Raw genomic sequence first — 18,035 nt, 5'->3', positions numbered from 1 at the left:
ACCTCATGCCTGGAAAAAATTCTCTGTTGAAAATAAGTCATTAAACTACACAAAAACAACTCAACTAGCCAAATAAATGCAAGTCTCTCCTTCTATGGAAAAAAACAGGTATCAGTATTTGTGGAATCCACACTGATAAACAGATAGTTTCGATTGGGAACAAGATATCACTAGCATGATTTGGCATCACTTTATGAGTAATGGCATGTACCTGGCGCCACACCAGCTGCTACCTCACGTGTGGCTGTCAAAACAAGTTTATGATGGAAACAGAGCATGAAAAGTAGTGAGGCTGTCAGCCAAACATGAGCAGGCAACAGATAAGTTTGCGTTGCCTTAAATGACCCAATCTATTACATGTCTGCACAGTGGAACAACGATTATGCTCAGTATGTGCTGATCATACTAATTCATATAATAGGCTTGTTTGTTCACACAAAATAGCTGGTTGGTGTCCAGGAGTGAGTTTTTGTTGGGCCAAGACCCAAAACTAGGACTTTTTCTTCCTAAAATATGCAGAGAGAATGTAATTATTTTTACAAAATGACCCCAGGCCCATCTGGCTTTTCACCATAACCATCACCACTGATTATTGTCAAGGGAAATTTACTGCATCAATGCCTGACTCAGGAGGTTTTAAGTGTTTATACTACAACCTGCTTCCAGACTCTGATTCAAATATGTCTTACATAATCATTATAGTGAAGAGAAACGCCTTTCTGTGGTCAACAAGTTTGCATTCCTATCTGTCACTACCAGCTGACTACTGGCTCAGTGGCTCCAGACCCATGATGGTAAACAACCTCACTGCCTGCACCTCCTCAGCACTGCAGCACCTCAGTGTCGCCCTCTGCTGTGGACCACAGGAGCAACTAGATTATGTCCACAGGGAATTTTCAACACAGTTTCATAATTATAACAGAAATAAATGTATTTATAAAACACTTCTCAATGCAGATGATACAAAGTACTTCACGAGACAATAAAACAGATGAATGACGTGACAGTAATGTGGTAAAACAAGGTGATAAAAGCAAATACATATACATAAATGTGAATAAATATAAACATGCATCTGAACAAATGGGCAAGTAAATATATACACACATGCACACATGCTCTGTGCACATGCTTCAGCACACATATGCAAATAAACACACATATACATGTTATAATTAATCAGACTGTGGATCACAAATACAGAGCAGAAACTTCAATTAAATAATAATATTAATAATAATACGATCAAAAACGAGACATGTCAGATTAAATATACAAAACCGACGCGTTTAAAGTGTGAAATTTGAGCTTAATGAGACTATATTTTGGTAAAATCATATTTAAGCTTTAAAACACGCGTCAACATTGTAGGGCAACAAGGGTTCCGCTCTTGTTTCCGGCGGAACGTTTTCCTTGCCGGTCTTTAGGTTGAGTACCCGGAAGTGGTCAATATGTAGCTGGTGGTGAGAAGTCTGAAAGTAATTACCTCTTCTTTGGAGAATAAGGTAACAAAAAGTCTTATACATTTAATTATTTTGTTAGTATGTATCGTGTTGTTCATTAAATTTAGCTCCAGTTTAATACTTACGACTTTGCTGGTCTGTTTTTAAAATAAAACTGCGGCGAAAATGAAACGCTTAATTTATTCGCGTTTTGTTGTGTGTGAACGGAACATGACATTTAGCTGCCATTAAAACATAAATTACGCTTAAATTATACCTTGTTTGTGGGCAAATGTCTGTAAGTTACCTGGGCAGACACGCCTGTACAGCACAGACGTGAACAGATGCTTTTATTCTGAAAGTTAAGTGGCAGCAGGAAGTGTTCTTGTAATCACATTAAAATGTAGTTTAGTAGTTTAAACCCAATACAAGATGCTTTACTTCGTATCAGTGTTTAACCTTGTATTGTTTTTCCATATTTACAACCATGTTAAGTTACATGTTTGGTTTTAGTTTAGCTGTTATTCTGCCTGCTGCCTGTCAGATTGAAACAGTTGAGACATGTCAGAACATGTTGAAGTTTGATCTCGGGGGACTCATCACCTGCAACTGACTCTGAAGTGGACTAGTAAGAAATCTTAATTTGATTCGGGTAATGTGTCTTTAGGGCACATACCATGATTGTTGAGTTCAGTTTTATAGTGTACATTCGTCTTTATCTTTAAGTTTCAGGAGAGAGGATGCAGATAAGTGGGCACCAAAGCGATGTAAGCAAACTACTGAGAGCTTATACTCTATCAGGCCTGATTAATATATCAGTATTGTGATATGAGACTAGATATTGTCCTATACTTTGAATATAGTGTTGTCTTTTCCTTGTTTTAAAGGCTGCAGACCACTTAGGCTAGTCATTATATCCACATTACTGATGATTATTTATCAAAAATCTCATTGTGTGAATATTTTGTGAAACCACCAATAGTCAACCCTACAATATTATTGCAATATAGACATCCACGTATTTGGTAAAAAAAAAAAAAAAAAAATTGTGAAAATGGATTTTCTCCATATTGTCAAGCAAAATACTCTATGTCATCCTTGGGGCATATTCTGGGTTTCTGTACTTATTAGCTCTTGCCCAATTCTCAGTTTTTATTTGTGTTATAATAAAGGCTATCAAACAGAAACAAGAAAGGCCACTTGTTTGACAAAAACAGAAAGGTGAAAAAAAACACCAGGTTTTTAATTTTCTGGTTACTTTCATCTGTAAGAGACACTTATCTGGCTTGTACCAATCCCCAGTTGTTTTCTGTGATGACATTATAATAAGCCATAGTCTCTGTTAATGATCAAAGGGCAGTTCTGATTGTTGAAACTAAAAACATCTCCTCCACCTCATTCAATATATTGAAATGGCTAATATATATATTACATAATACTGATGATATCAATCCAATCCTTTACATTTAGACCATGTAGATAGATAGGACACTAAAATCAGACATCAGACACTGTATGGCCAGGGATTGAACCCCTGACCTGTCAACTGGTATATGACTGCGCTATCTCCTTTAGAAGCAAAATAATAAGAGCTGCAACTAATGATTATTTTTCATCGATTGAGCTACTGATAAAATTTTTGATTAGCAGATTAATTATTTGGTCTATATAATGTCAGAAAAAAGTGAAATGCCCATCAAAGATAAATCCATTCTGACAGTGTGTCGTGTTTTTCATTCAGTCACCACACATAATACAATAAGTATAACAAGCACAAACAGTGGTCTGCTGTTACATGCTTACATGCGCCTGTCTTACATCAAAACAGTTTCTGATTATTTTTCTGTCAATTAACTGATTCATTCATTTATTGGACAGAATTCACAAACTGCAAAGTGAATTGTTAATCTACTACCAGGCTCTTTTTTTAAAAAAAATCTTTGACATGTATTTCAGATTTCACCATGGAGGGAACTTCTAAAAGCGTTGCTGCAGGTCAGCCCTCTGTTGCTGCTCAGGTTCCTTTCCTTCACCTTTGTACCACTTTAGACAAAATCCAGAAGTCTAAACTCCGTCCAGATAAATCCAAGATCCTTAGGGATTTCATTGAGTCATGGAGGAACTTTCACTCTGTGCTCCACAAGGACAACCCCAAAACAACAGACTCCTTCTACCCAGCTATGCGCCTCATAGTGCCGCCTTTCGAACGAGAGCGTATGGCATATGGCATCAAAGAGAACATGTTAGCTAAACTCTACATCGATGTATTAGGACTTCCAAAGAACGGTCCAGAGGCCAATAAACTGTTGAACTACCGTGCTCCGACTACATCCCAAGGAGATGCTGGAGACTTTGCCAACATGGCGTACTTTGTGCTGAAGAAACGGTGCACGAGCCAGGGAAACCTCAGCATCAAAGAAGTCAATGACTTTCTGGATTCGGTGGCGATCAATAACGCTAGCAAGCAGAAGGATCTTGTGAAAAAGAGTCTGCTGCACCTCATCACCCAGAGCACAGCTCTCGAGCAAAAGTGGCTCATCAGGATGATTCTGAAGGACATGAAGCTCGGGATCAGCAAAGAAACTGTTCTCCAGGTCTTCCACCCGGATGCTGCTGAGCTCTACAATGTCAACACGGACTTAAACAAGGTATGCCAGCAGCTCCACAACCCCTCCGTGTCTTTAAGCGAAGTCTCTATCGGACTCTTCTCTGCTTTCAAGCCAATGTTGGCAGCCGTGGCCAACATCCGCACTGTGGAGAAACAGATGGGAAACAGTCCTTTTTACATTCAGACCAAACTGGATGGAGAGCGTATACAGCTGCACAAAGACGGGGACGTGTACAAGTACTTTAGCAGAAATGCTTTTGAGTACACCCAGCAGTTTGGAGGATCCCCACTGGAGGGCTCACTCACACCTTACATCCACAACGTTTTTAAAAACCATGTTGTAAACTGCATCCTCGATGGTGAGATGATGGCGTACAATCCGACCACAGAGGCCTTCATGCAGAAGGGGAGCAAATTTGACATCAAGAAACTCATGGACGACTCTGAGCTACAGACGTGCTTCTGCGTGTTTGATGTGTTGTTGGTCAATGACCAGAAGCTTGGCAGGGAAACACTGAAGAAGCGCTACGAGACTCTTGAGACAGTTTTCACTCCAGTCAAGGGGAGGATGCACCTGGTTCCAAAGGCCGACGCTAGAACCATGCAGGAGGTAGTGAATGCGCTCAATGACGCCATTGACAACAGAGAAGAGGGGATCATGGTGAAGGATCCTTCGTCCATATACATACCAGACAAGCGGGGGGAGGGATGGCTGAAAATCAAGCCAGAATATGTGGACGGCTTGATGGATGAGCTCGACCTGCTGATTGTTGGTGGCTATTGGGGGAAAGGGAGACGTGGTGGTATGATGTCCCATTTCTTATGTGCTGTTGCCGAAGCTCCAAAGCCTGGCGAGAAGCCCTCAGTTTTCCACACTCTCTGTCGCATCGGCTCTGGCTACACCATGAAGGAGCTGTATGACCTCGGTTTAAGGCTAGCCAAGCACTGGAAAGTCTATCGAAAAAATGACCCTCCCGCATCCATCCTGTGTGGCACAGAGAAACCAGAAGCCTACATCGAACCCTGCAACTCGGTCATCATCCAGGTCCGGGCGGCTGAAATAGTCTCAAGTGACATGTATAAAACCAACTGCACTCTGCGTTTCCCCAGGATCGAGAAGATCCGCGATGACAAGGAGTGGCACCAGTGCATGACTCTGGCAGAGCTGGATCAGTTCCGCAGTAAGGCATCTGGGAAGCTAGCCTCACGGCACCTTTGCATCGATGGTGACGAACCGCAGAAGAAGAAGCGCAAGCTGCCAGTCAAACCCAAGAAGGTGGTGGGGATCATCGACCACTTTAAGCCCCAGGACCTCTCTGGGGTTACCAAGGAGACAGATATGTTTGAGGATGTGGAGTTCTGTATCCTGAATGGCACAGAGGATCACCCCAAGGCAGAGCTGGAAAAGGGCGTGGCCAGGTAACATGAGAAAAGCCTTTTTTGTCAGTTAAAGGGTAACTTTTTGACCTGAACCATATTTTTCTATGTTTTTGTATCTAAGTAACTCAAAAATTGGTGTTCCTGTTGCTCACTCAGACACAAAAACATGGAAAAATAGGGCCCTGGTTGAAAAATACCAAAATTACCCTTTAAAGTTAGAAATCTGTGGAGCATAATTACAACAAGAGAAGAGTTGTGAAGTCAACCATGTGGCTCGGTGATGTCAAACAGTAATGTCTATCTAACATTCGCTAACATTAGCCACCATTAGCTACAGGTCAGACCAAGTGAGGCTGTAGCAGTGTACTGTATTGACCAATGGTGCATTTTATTATCTATGAGTTAAACTTTTCAGTTATTTTTTCTTGTAACAGTCACATCGTCATGTTTTAAGGTATTCTGAATAACCAATTAACCGATAAGTGGTGTGTTCTTCTTATCAGGTGTGGAGGTATCGTGGTTCAAAACCCAGGAAGGGACACCTACTGCGTGATTGCCGGCGTGGAGAACATGCGCGTGAAGAACCTGGTTTCTTGCAACCAGCACGATGTGGTGTGGGCCGCCTGGCTGCTGGAGTGCCTTGACCAGAAGGAAGTGGTCCCGTGGCAACCGCGTCACATGATCCACATGTCACCCTCCACCAGAGAGCACTTTGCCAAGGAGTATGACAGCTACGGCGACAGCTACTTTGTGGACACCGACGAGCAGCAGCTGCAGGAGGTGTTTGACCGGATCAGCAACGCAGATGCGGCGGTGAACATCAGCCAGGTGGAGCAGCGGTATGGCTGGGAGGACCTTCCCACCAGCATGTTCAGACCCTTCGAGGTTTACATGGACGGCTACGCCGACATAGGAGACCCGGAAACCGCCATACCTGCCACCTGTTTGGACATCAGGGCGCTGGAGTTTCGATACCATGGAGGGAAGGTGGTGCAGAAGTTAAAGGAAGGAGTCTCTCATGTCATTATCACAGAGGAAACAAGACTTCTGGAGTTAAGGACTCTGAGGCGCTGCTTCCGGAAGAAATTTAAGATCGTAAGAGACTCATGGGTGACTGACTCTATCAAAGCAGGGTATCTGATGAATGACAATGACTACTTAGTTTGATTTTCTGGTGATACATACACAAGGCTTAGGTTGACACTGGAGAGAAATACTCATATAGCTTGCATTTTAATTAATTTCCAACAAGATTAGCAGTAAAAACAGTCAAAAACACTGTTAAGGGTGAGGTAAGTGATGTGATTTATAACTACACTGTACATTACAGGTTTGTTAATTGTCAGGGCTTTCATGCGAACTTTATGAGATTTATTTTTGGTCTTCTTAATGAGTGATTAAGGCTGCTTGATATTAGTTTTAAGTTAATAGGCCAATGTAAAAGACCGGAAGGCAATGATTGGATATTGAATTTTAAAAGTTAGAATTGCATTATGAAATATTCAAATAGTGAAGCTGATTATTCTGTTTTTTTAGATATTACCCTCTCTTTAAACTTTTTAGTTATTAACACATTTTATGGAAAGGAAAATAGGTTTTCTGCTTTAACAGATTGAGGGGTTTCATTCTGAGAACTGGAATCTGGGAATATAAGAATACTGTCTCTTAAATGAAGCTGCTTTGTTGTCCTGTAGTTAGATATGATACTGGTGTAAATTTCAGTCCACATTGGGGAATCTGATGAGAGCGCAGCAGCCAGGGGATATTCCACCATTAACAGTCTAAAATAGGCCTATTCTTATTTTTCAATTTTGAGGGGACACTCCATCAATGTGGTGTTGTAGTTAAGTAGAATTGGGGGACTCGAATGGTCCAAATTGAAGCAGCTGAGGCCGAGGTATCCTGACTGTCGTCCCTATTATGAGTCAAGCTGCAAAAAAATCGAATCCGGCATTTCTGAAATGCAGCTGGATGGTATCTTTCATCAGACCTCCCTTTCCTCTAAAAGCTTTTTTTAAGCTCCACATCTGCAGTCTGAGTTACTGATCAGATTTTTACATCTGAAGCCCAAACTGAGAGAAAGCTTTTAACATCACTATGCCATCATCAGGTTTCTAAGGCCTAGCAGTACTTTTAGTGATGAACAAACTGAACTTTGTGTGTGAATTTGGTGAAGGCAAATAAATCGGATTACTGTATCGAGTCTTGACCTCTGACCTGTGCCTTTGTGCATTTATGTCTGTGTAATCACATGTTGAATACAACTCTAATAAATATCTGGAATTGGTTTAAAGTACTGAACTGCTCTGACTGGAGTCTTGTTTTAAAAAAACTGGCGATTAAGTTAAAACAAGCATCTGTGTGGAGGGATGGCCTTTGCCTCAGCTCTTCGGCATGCACTCAGCTGGCAGAGAGAGACCGAGGGACACCACAGGGGTACGTTAAAACCGGTTCAGCTCAAGGCCCTCCAGCAAAGATGTGGCCGTGTTTTCCTGTCTTCAAAAATGTCACCAATGCGCCTTGGGACTCATTGATATGTTATAACCTTCATTACCATCGCCTCTAGGGTGCAGGTAGCTGCCTGTGGTGCCCTGGGCATTGTTGTGCGTAAATGCCGCATGAATACATTTCCAAAGTAAAAGTGATGAGGTACCTGTTCTCAATCATATACTGTGAATAATGGCTCTCGTCGACATGTTGTAGTGTTCCCTGTAGGGTTTGTAATTTTGTTAAAGAAATTAATTAAAATTGTACCTTTGAGACATTCTTGGCTTTGGCTTATGTAAGAGTTGTACAGCTTTTGTCAAAGACAACAAAATGATCTTCATTACCGGAAACAAATCAATACTGTGCCTCAGTTAGCACTCTGTAACCCATCGCCCACTCTGGACTATTTCCAGGTGATGCGAGTGAGTGTTTGATTGACAGGCCTTAATTAGAGGTATTCAACTAGTGCTTATTTCAGCGTGGCTTTGCGTGTAGGATGCATTGTGTCGCTGCAGCACAACTGTTTGTCTTGGAGCAGATTATCAGTCCTAAGGATCAGGAGATGGAAACAGCAAACAGCCACTGAAAGCTAGCATTGCAGAAATACCATGTCCTAATGGGATAAATGCTCTAATTAAGCCGGCTGTAGCGACTGGAGAGATGGTACCAGCAGAGCACGCTGGACACAAGCAGAAACAAATGGTGTGGAAGCAGCCCTGAGACAACCAGCGGCTGTATGCACTTAGCTGAAAAAAATTAGACTAAACACAGGCGGCTCATGGCTGCAGGGGAGGTTTGTCTGCAGCAATTAGCACGGCCCATCCTCTAGGAAGAAATTCAATCAAAACAACAGAGAATCGAGCTCCATCTTAAGCCTCACCAATAACTGCTCAGAAAGTTCATTAATATTTGTTTGTATTTGTCCAACATCCACTTTTGCGTAAACTGGTTGTTGTTGAAATGTCAGATGGACAAATCACTCGTCCTCAACACATCCTCACCCAACTGTGGCTCATCTAGCTCCGAATTTCCTGACTCTGGGCAGTAAAACAAATATCTATATTCCAGGTCTTAGAGGTAAAATCATCTGGAGGAAAATCTGAAAAACCACACAGCTTTTTGTGGCATAAATACAGTGTGTTTTGTCTGGTTCCTGTCAGGGATATTAACACTTAACCACTGTTGGGTTAATGGTCAAGAATATTTTTGAGCGGCATTGAGCACAGAACAGCAGTGAGTAAGTAGTTCAATGAGCTGTTCTCTCTATTTAGCATTGTTAACTACTGTGAGCTCTGTTAGCAGTGTCAGCACGGCTAGTAGTGCTAACATAGCTAACAGTGCTAAAGGGGTTTTGCAGCTCAAAATGTAGACACTTTCACATCAGAGCTACCTGGCGGGAGACCAAAGGTTGGCCACAATGTTTCTGCAGCAAGCCAGTAGTAACTGCAGAACGAGTGCCGCCGCTAGCTAGCTCCCTCCAGACCAGCAGCCAAGGCTAACATTAGCTAACCAGTGGAGACAGGAGAGTAGGAAGTAGCCATTATGTGTCCTCATGTAAACCAGCTAGCCGGCTGTCTGTTAGCACAGCCAACAACAAAAAATTACTGGATCAATGGAGGGCTGGATTAAAGGAAAAGACCTCCTTTTTTCTTAAAATTATTTGGTTAATTACTGATTCATGGGTGTCAAGCTATTGATAACAAAATTAACCAATACTAACATCTTTGGTTCCTATCCTGTTATCTGATTTTCAACCACTGCACCACTTCACTGGCAGAGACTGGCTTGAATAAACACCATGTGTGCTTTAATTATTGTCAGAGTTGTCTCAGTGTGATAATGGAGTTGTAAGCGCTCATTGATTTAAACATCTGCTCTGCATCACCATGCAACAATAACACAACTTTAGGAGGAAAAAAAGTCTTGGCAGGTAGATTTTTCATAATGTATAAAGAAATAAATGAGAGCAAACACACTCTGAGATCTAAATCACTACAGTAGCCTGTGCTTTTGACATGTGGTGGCTGTTTTATAAAGTACATTTCATTTTAACGGATTGAAACATGGAAAAGCGTCGGTATTGTCCTTTAAAGAGGAAACAGGCTCCTGTCTTTTGATAAGAGCGTCTTGCCTGAGGCTGAAACCAGGTGAGTACCAACCTGTCTGACTGGCACAGTGTCAAGACCACCGCAATATAGAGTATAGAAATGTCTGCTGGTGGAAATTTCAAAATAAAACAGTCATCACAAACTCTCCTTCTCCAGTCAACACGTTATTGTTTCACATCCTCTGCGCACCTGCATGCTTTTACTTGCAGGTGTTGTTTAATCTTATTTTTTCTAGTATACACCCAAACAGCTGAGACTGTGTGTATTCTGGAGACTGAAATCACAGGCTTTCATTCTGAAGTCATAATTAAAACATTTCTGGTGACATTTTTGCGGGCTCTTTCTGACTTGACGCACCTCAGCGCCGAGGGATGCGGTGACTGCGATGCGCGCGCATAACGTCAGAGATGGAGACGTTTGTGAAGGTAGCAAAATTAGATAGAATAATACCGGATGTAAGGCGATTTGACCTTCAAAGTAAAATACAATATGCATCTCAAACTATGCATGCAGTTATTTGTACACACTATTTATGGAATATAATTTTGCTGTGTTGCAAAACGCAGTAAACATTATTTAGTGATATACTGAGCTAAGTAGTGCACACTTGTAAAAGCACCAGTAGGCTTTAAGTCAGCATATATTTGCTTTAAAAGCTTTAACATTATAACAAAACAATTAAAATGCATTTTGAGCAAATGAAAGTTGGACTTTGGTATATCGGTGGCTCCTAACCTGGGCTCAGGAGATAGCAAAAATATAATTATGTTTATTTGCTCTGACTTCTCTAACTTGAACTTTTTCCCTGTGAAAATGCTGGATTGTTTTGCTTCAACTGAAACAATATTACTGGCATGTGCAGACTTCAGGAAGGACGCAGGGGGCAAACTCAATATTCAGAACATGTGCTTTTTACCCCCAGAAAGACATTAAAGTAGCAGATGACTTTAATTTTGACAAAATTAGAAGCATTTACACCATAAACTGATGCAGGAAAAGCTCATAGCTATTCAAGATTCAAGAGGTTTCTTATCATGTACACAGCAAACATAAATGTGAAATTCTTACTTTGCAAGTTGCTCTGACACCACTAAAATACACACTGACTAAACTAAAATAAACAAGAATAAATTAAAAAAAGAGTAAGTATTATATACAGTCAGATATGTTGTGCAAATATTGTTGAAACAAACCTATACGCCCTTGCTGCTAATATTAATGAAAACAGGACACAGGAAACATCAATTTTCAAATCACACAGAATGGCAGAAAAACAAAACACATCAGACTGCGATCTTTATTTTGAAGGCTACAACCGGAAATGCTCGTGGTTATTGCCGCTGCCTTGACGCAGATTCCTGCAAACACACACCGTCTCTTGGCGAACATGGCGGCAACTTGACAACGGCAGCGAGATGAAGACGGTGAGGGCTTGAAAAAGAAAAGAGGTCTGTTACAGGCTGTAGGCCCATCCGCCGACACAAAGACAGACAGCTTCGCCATGTTGGAAGAGGATAGCGCCCTTGTCCCTGCACGACCGAGGCCAGGGAAAACGTAAACGCGTCGGTGAGTGTTTCTAAAAACGGAGTCGAGGCTACGCAGAGGAGCGGAGCGGCGCGGCGCGGAGCTCAGGGCGGGCGGGAGGACAGCGGCTTCACCGGTCAGCCATGGAGGATGCGGCCCGTGGTCGCCAGCGTCTAATTTCCCATCCGGCCCACGCTCATTTTAATGGGAATTACCGCTGAACGCAAAGGCAAGCCGGGACAACCCACCACCTGACATTTGAGGGGAAGAAAACGCGAAGCGGACCCCACGTCAATGACTGTTGCGGCAGAGGAGCCCCCACGGTGGAGTCGGCCGGTTCCCAAAATATGACCAGGGGTGCTGGGACGTGTTGGCAGCAAGAAGATGACGACGGCTTCCAAATCTGGCTAGAGCCCCCCCGCGACAACCAAAAGCCATTCACCGACTCAGAGAGGGCGCAGAGATGGCGACTGTCCTTGGCATCCCTCTTGTTCTTAACCATCCTCCTCTCTGATCACCTGTGGTTCTGCGCCGAGGCCACACTGGCCCGGACCCCGGTCAAGTTCGCATCCTCCCACCTCCTCTCACCCCAGACCCACTCAGCACACAGCAGCCTCAGAGGAAACACAGATGATATTTTTATAGGAAACTCTACTTTGTGTCCGCTTGAAACTTACCACCAGGATAGTTTATCTAAATACTGCTTTACTTTCGCAGATGCCGACGATTTGTGCGAGGGCCTTTCCGACAGAGAGGGGACGCGGGCTGTAAATATGAGCGATTTGTACCTTTCCTTTTGTAACTCCTACTCTCTGCTGGATTTGTTTTACGGCTCGACAAGTCCGGACAATTTGAACTGCAGCCTCGACGTGCTCGGCGATGGCGACACGAGCAGATGCAGCCTGTGCGTCCAGGCGTACCAGCGCTACGACCAGCACGCCCAGGAGAAATTCGAGGACTTTGAGCTCCTGACTCAGAAATATGAGCCGGGGGAATATTCAGTGAGGACGTGCATGGAGCAGTGCAAGGTAGGCTGCAAGAGGGAAGGGGGCGGGTGGGGGGTGTTTGGAGGGAGGGAGGGGGGGGGTTGATGTGGTGGCCATCTGTTGATTTGGGCCCGGATAGATGCCAGTTTTGGTCCTCCTCCTCCTGTCGCCATGGAGACGGATGACAGATTCAAGGAGACTCCCGGCTCCGGGCCTCATGTTCATTCATCTCCTCATTGTGTTTAGGCCCCATGCTAATGTGCAGATGGAGGCCCTGCTCGTGCTTTTCAGCATCCACACTCTTTTACATATCTCTCCTTTTAGTCCACGCGCTGTTCTTTGACATTGCAGCCCATAATCCGCCTGATCAGCCACCGATAACCTAGATATGGGCTTGTTAGAGCTGCTCTGGTGCTCGAGCGTTTACAGCCTGGCGTTTACAACAATCTAATGAGCAGGAAGGAAGGCTGTTGGCATATGCAAACAACTCCTGGAGCCTGTGTGTCCTGTGTGTGTTGTCGCAGTCCGCCAGGTGTTCATCATGGCCGCCCACTCCATATCGAGAGCGTTTCATTAAAGTCAAGAGGTGGTTTCCCTGCCTAATGTGGCGGAAGGCTTTCTTCGCTTCGACTTGTGTTTGCTCATTACCAGGCCCCGCGCTGCAGGCCTCATGTCGGCTAGGCCCGGGCTCGCTGTTTGATTGCCATGCACTGTTTACCAGCTCGTAGCGCACGCAGGTGGGTCAGAGTGGGTTGTAATGGGTGTCCGGGAAACGGCCGCTGTGAGCACGCGGTGCCATAAGGGCTGCATTCAGCACCGCGGACAGCTCCACAGTGGCGCGGAGCTGTCCGCGGTGCTGAATGGCGCTCCCCGGCTCCATTCACAGAAGCCCTGGCCAATCCCAGATGGCCTCCATTCACCCAACCAGTAGCAGAGACACACGCATAGGCGTTTAACAAGGCCATCTGCCTGCTTATACAAACCCAGGTGCATGCTAGAGCCACATGCATGTGAGCTGGGCCTAGTGTGCAAGGCTAGCTTAAATCCAGAGACATAAAAACAACACAAAAGAAAAACTGAACCCCTTTTGTGTGTGCTGTATTCATCAAACAGTGATTCACCTTCTTTTATATCGTCTTAGCTGCTGGATGTCTTAATCCTGGCAAAGACACCACAGCCTTTTTAGAAAAGATAGGAAGGAAGACCTCACATTAAACATTCACACACTTGTTGTGTTTGTTGAACAAAGGAGCTGCTGCACTTTCATTTACTGTTCATAAAATCAGGTTTTACAGTTTTATACTGAATGATTTTTGCGATCACAGTCAAGGGCGTAGGTTTCATTTCAGCATTTGGGGGTGGGGGAGTCCTCCGCCAGAAAATTCTGAGTGTCAAACAATTTCCTGCAACAGATATGGTGAATTTTTATGCACTGATTTGTGCACAAAAAAATCACCATATTCACCACAAGTGCTCTGCTACTTTCATGTGTTTCTTGGCAGGGAAAAATACACGTTCTAATTATCGATGGAGATGTGTTCCCTGCGTATCCCCCAGAAATCTACACCTATGATCACACTCTAAAGCCATACTCTTCTAGTTAGCTATATGTTTGAAATGATCCTGCCTCTGAGACAGAAAAACTATCGGTTTTGATAATTGATCTTTGAAGTCATTTTTCAAGCAAGAATAGTAAAAAACAATACCAGGCATTCTCTGCTCCCTTAAATCTTTGTAAACTGAATATCTTTTGGATTTTTGGTCAAACAAAACAAGACATCAGAAGACACTTGGGCTCTGAAACAGGCTCAGGGGCCCAAAGAGTCAAGGGGTCCCCCTGGCCTTCACTTGCAAAATATTACTCAAATTAACACGTAGCCACCAGGAAGAGGCTCAAAATGACCACAAAGAGACACAAGAAGACCACAGAGAGGTGCAGAGGAGCTGCAAAGAGACACAAACCCACAAAAACATGATGCAAAGCCACCTCAAAGTCTGTGTGTCTTACCCCTGTGTCGGAGAGGGTTTAGGGCCCTTTGTGTTTCTGTACCCAGGGGCGAACTGTCTCATAAGCTGCCTATGAAAATGGGCCCTTTTTCACCATTTTTTAACATTGCATAGACTAAACGATCACATTAACCGACAATAGATAATGAAAAGAATCATTAGTCGCAGCCAGTTCTGATAAAGCATCATTGGTGGGAGCTTCATATCGTATCTCAGATGGCTGAAAAGACCGTCTGCCTCCCAGCGCCTTTACTGTTATGCTATTTTGTTATGTTTTATTACCTCAAGGTCTGTCGGTCGTCAGCTTTAGAATATGCAGTCATGCTACACAGGGAAAGAAAGGCAATAGCGATGGGTGTCAGTGAATGCCAAGGTATGCCAGCCTTTCCAGCATGTGTCAGCCATTGAGGAACGCTCCCACTGAAGCCTTCCTTTCACTCCACACATATTTCATGTTTTATCCTCTGCCAGTCTTAAGCTACCATTTCCCCACTCTCCAAGCTCACCTCGTGGCACTCAGAGAGAAAACAGTCATTTAGCCAATGACCCTACATAACAATGACTCTTCTCTGTCACCTTCTTGATTAAAGGTTTGTTCGAGTCTTAAACGTGTGGTCGGCAGCATTACAGAAAGAGCGGTGTGACTCAAGCTGTAATGTTAAGCTCTTGTAGACTTAATGGCTACTTGCCTTGGAGAAAGCTTGAGGTAAATATGGCAAGATTATAGCGTGCAGTGAGCTGGCAAGTGTGAAAACATTAACCAAATACATACCTGCCGCATCTTCTCATTTCAACATGTAAGGGGATAGGTAGGTATGTATACAGTGTATGGTTACCCAAAGCCAGAGGAAGATCTCTGACATTTCAACTGATGATATTTGACATGGAAGGAAGCATTGTGTTGTGCAGGAGGAACTCCTGTGGTCCGCAGGTGGTGCTTTGATCCTTCTAGCCTGAGGTGAAACATCACACAGTGGACACGGCCGGTGTGCTGTTCCTCACAATGGGATTCTCCATCATCTGACTCTGTGAAAAACCCACCATTCATCTTGACAGCGGGGCCGGGCTCCAAACATTTAAACCTGGGCTGACGCACTAATGCCAACTTGAAAGCGGCATTTTTTTCTCCACCTTATCCCGAGTGTGAACCAAAATGTCAGACTCGCTAGTTTCACAGGCAACAATAAAAAACAAACCTGGCTTCTCAAAAAGCATGCTGGCAGTACAACAAGTGTTAGCCAACAAAGGCCCGGGGTCTCTGCGCTCCATTCACATCATTTAATGTGGGGTTTCCTACCTGTTGTGCCAAAAAATCTGCAGTATAATAGCATACCTGTTATCGTCACCTATTCACATGGCCCATTTAAGCACACAGGTGTATAATTTTCAATGCAGGGGTGCACTACAGGTTAACTCAAAAGCCTTTTTTTAATTAACTGATTTTTGGGCACACTGTGGTATACTGCTGATACATTCATAATAATTAGGAACTATGAAGGTTGTCTTCTCCCCACTTCTAAGAGCTCAAGTGGCGAGGGGGGACAAGCAAAACAATCCTGGTGTTTGTTGTTATTAGGACTGCAACTAATGATTATTTTCGGTATTAATAAATATACAGATGATTTTCTCTATCATTTACTAATCACAGTTTCCCACTGCTCATTGGGATTCATTCAGATGTCTTGTTTTGTCAGACCAAAAGTCCAAAACACAAACATATTCAATGTACTATGGTTGCAGAAAATAGTGACAACCTTCCATTGCAGTTTCCTAAAGCTCCAGGTAATGTTTTCAGATCGCTTGTGTTGGCTGACCAACAGTCCAAAACCAAAATGTAATTGCGTTTTATAAAATATTAAGAAAACTAGAAAACATTCACATTCGAAGGCCCAGAAAACTTCTCTCTTTGTGCTCTTTTCACTGGTTTGAAGTGGGCATGGATAAGGTCATGTCACATACGTCACATACGTCCATGGACTAGTCAGGATTTAGTAACGTGTGTGTTGTTTGGTCACTGTCAATCAGATCTGATGACACATAACCTCGCCTCTTTTTGACTCTTAAGCTACAAATGAATTATACCTAAAGATGCTTTATTAACTTTGCTGTTGTGACCAATGTAGTCATGAATATTTAATATTATAGATACGTTTCTAAAGTGATGAAGTTTTGACTACAGCACAGAATGTCTGCCAGCAACCAATTACTTGCAGAGGCTTCCTACAACTTGTTTCAACGGTTCCGATTTAATCAGAAGACAAATTAAACAGGATGACTAGCCAATGTGAAAATCAAAAGAAATCATAGAATAATGTACTGAAGCAGACTGTTGTGCCATCACATTTTTTTGTGGTTTGAGAGCAAAGATCTGGTCGCCGCTGTGCAAAACTCCGCAATACAATTAGGTCCGAAAAAACCCCGGAGTCCGCCGCCGGCGCACCCCCCTGCTGTGAACGAATATTCGTTATAAATTCTGCCAAAGGTCCGAATGTTAATGGTATTCGGGACAGCCCTAAAAGCTAGTTGTTTTTAGCCAGACATAGGTGGCATTTCCAGTGGCAACTGTGACACCAAAAGTGTTTATTTTAGCGAAACAGCAGTGGCAGTTTTAGCACTGATTGTGACACCAGGACTGGGTGTATTTTAGTGAGACAAAGCTGCATTTCCAGTGGCGATTGTGTCACCAAAAGCTGTTTTTGGCGAGACAGCAGGAGCATTTCCAGAGGGAATTGTTCCACCAAAGCTAGATGATTTTGGCCAGACATAGGTGGCATTTTTAGCGATGATTGTGACACCAGGACTGGGTGTATTTTACTAAGACATAGCTGCATTTCCAGTGGTGACTGTGGCACCAAAAGCGGTTGTTCTTGGTGAGACAGCAGTGGCAGCAATCGTACCACCAAATCTGGTTGTGTTTTAGCAAGACGAAGGCGGCATTTTCAGCAGCGACTGTGACACCGGAACTGGGCATCTTAAGCCAAAAGTCAAGTGGTTTTTGTGGCTAAGCATAACCAGACGTAAACCACAGTGTTTCAACATATCTGCTACTATTTACTATTTATTCTGGCAATTGGGATGCAACATGGACCCACAGTTCATCTTTCCTCCTAGGGCCCTGTTAGAGGGTTGGTCACACAGAACATGTAGTTTGTTGGGGTTCCCCACCAGAGATGATGAGTTTGAAGGCTCTTTATTTTGGAAAACATCCCAGTTTCCACCTGACGTAATCGCAGCATGACACAAAAATATCTACAATTTTTCCCAAAACCACACTGACAATCGTTTGACAAGAGTAATGAACGGGCTGCACAGTTGTCTGCACCCTTGTTCCTCCTCCCTGGTAATTTCCTCCATTTGTGAACCTCTCTGGAACTGAGCAGCTCTATCTGCTCCTGCTAATACTTCCACTGTATTATTACTTCTCCCTCTTTGACCCTCTATGACTCTTAGTGCTACTACTAACAACCCTGCTACTTCTTTCTCTGCTGTTACT

General features: G+C 43.4%; 2 protein-coding genes across 4 annotated transcripts in view; both read left to right on the top strand.

Moving 5' to 3' along the window:
- Positions 1-1,423: 1,423 nt before the first annotated feature.
- On the top strand, positions 1,424-7,731 carry lig4 (ligase IV, DNA, ATP-dependent). 3 transcript variants are annotated; one of them, XM_078165638.1, is made up of 4 exons: positions 1,438-1,505; positions 1,987-2,070; positions 3,399-5,469; positions 5,934-7,731. In XM_078165638.1, exons 3-4 carry the CDS (start codon positions 3,407-3,409, stop codon positions 6,595-6,597), a joined length of 2,727 nt encoding a protein of 908 aa, XP_078021764.1. In that variant the 5' UTR covers positions 1,438-1,505; positions 1,987-2,070; positions 3,399-3,406; the 3' UTR covers positions 6,598-7,731. The 3 variants fall into 3 exon arrangements, with proteins under 3 accessions (XP_033472180.1, XP_078021764.1, XP_033472181.1); XM_033616289.2 differs by lacking the exon at positions 1,987-2,070 and having other exon boundaries at positions 1,424-1,505; XM_033616290.2 differs by lacking the exon at positions 1,438-1,505 and having other exon boundaries at positions 1,968-2,070.
- Positions 7,732-11,333: 3,602 nt separating this feature from the next.
- Positions 11,334-18,035, top strand: part of LOC117249739 (NALCN channel auxiliary factor 1-like) — a 39,284-nt gene continuing 32,582 nt past the window's right edge. Inside the window, exon 1 of the mRNA XM_033615432.2 lies at positions 11,334-12,577. Within this exon, the coding sequence (XP_033471323.1) occupies positions 11,897-12,577 (681 nt within the window). The 5' untranslated portion in view covers positions 11,334-11,896. The remainder of the gene's footprint in view (positions 12,578-18,035) is intronic.

The sequence above is a fragment of the Epinephelus lanceolatus genome, chromosome 24, assembly GCF_041903045.1.
Source record: "Epinephelus lanceolatus isolate andai-2023 chromosome 24, ASM4190304v1, whole genome shotgun sequence".
Taxonomy (NCBI): Eukaryota; Metazoa; Chordata; class Actinopteri; order Perciformes; family Serranidae; genus Epinephelus; species Epinephelus lanceolatus.
This window is presented reverse-complemented; position numbering and strand designations above follow the sequence as displayed.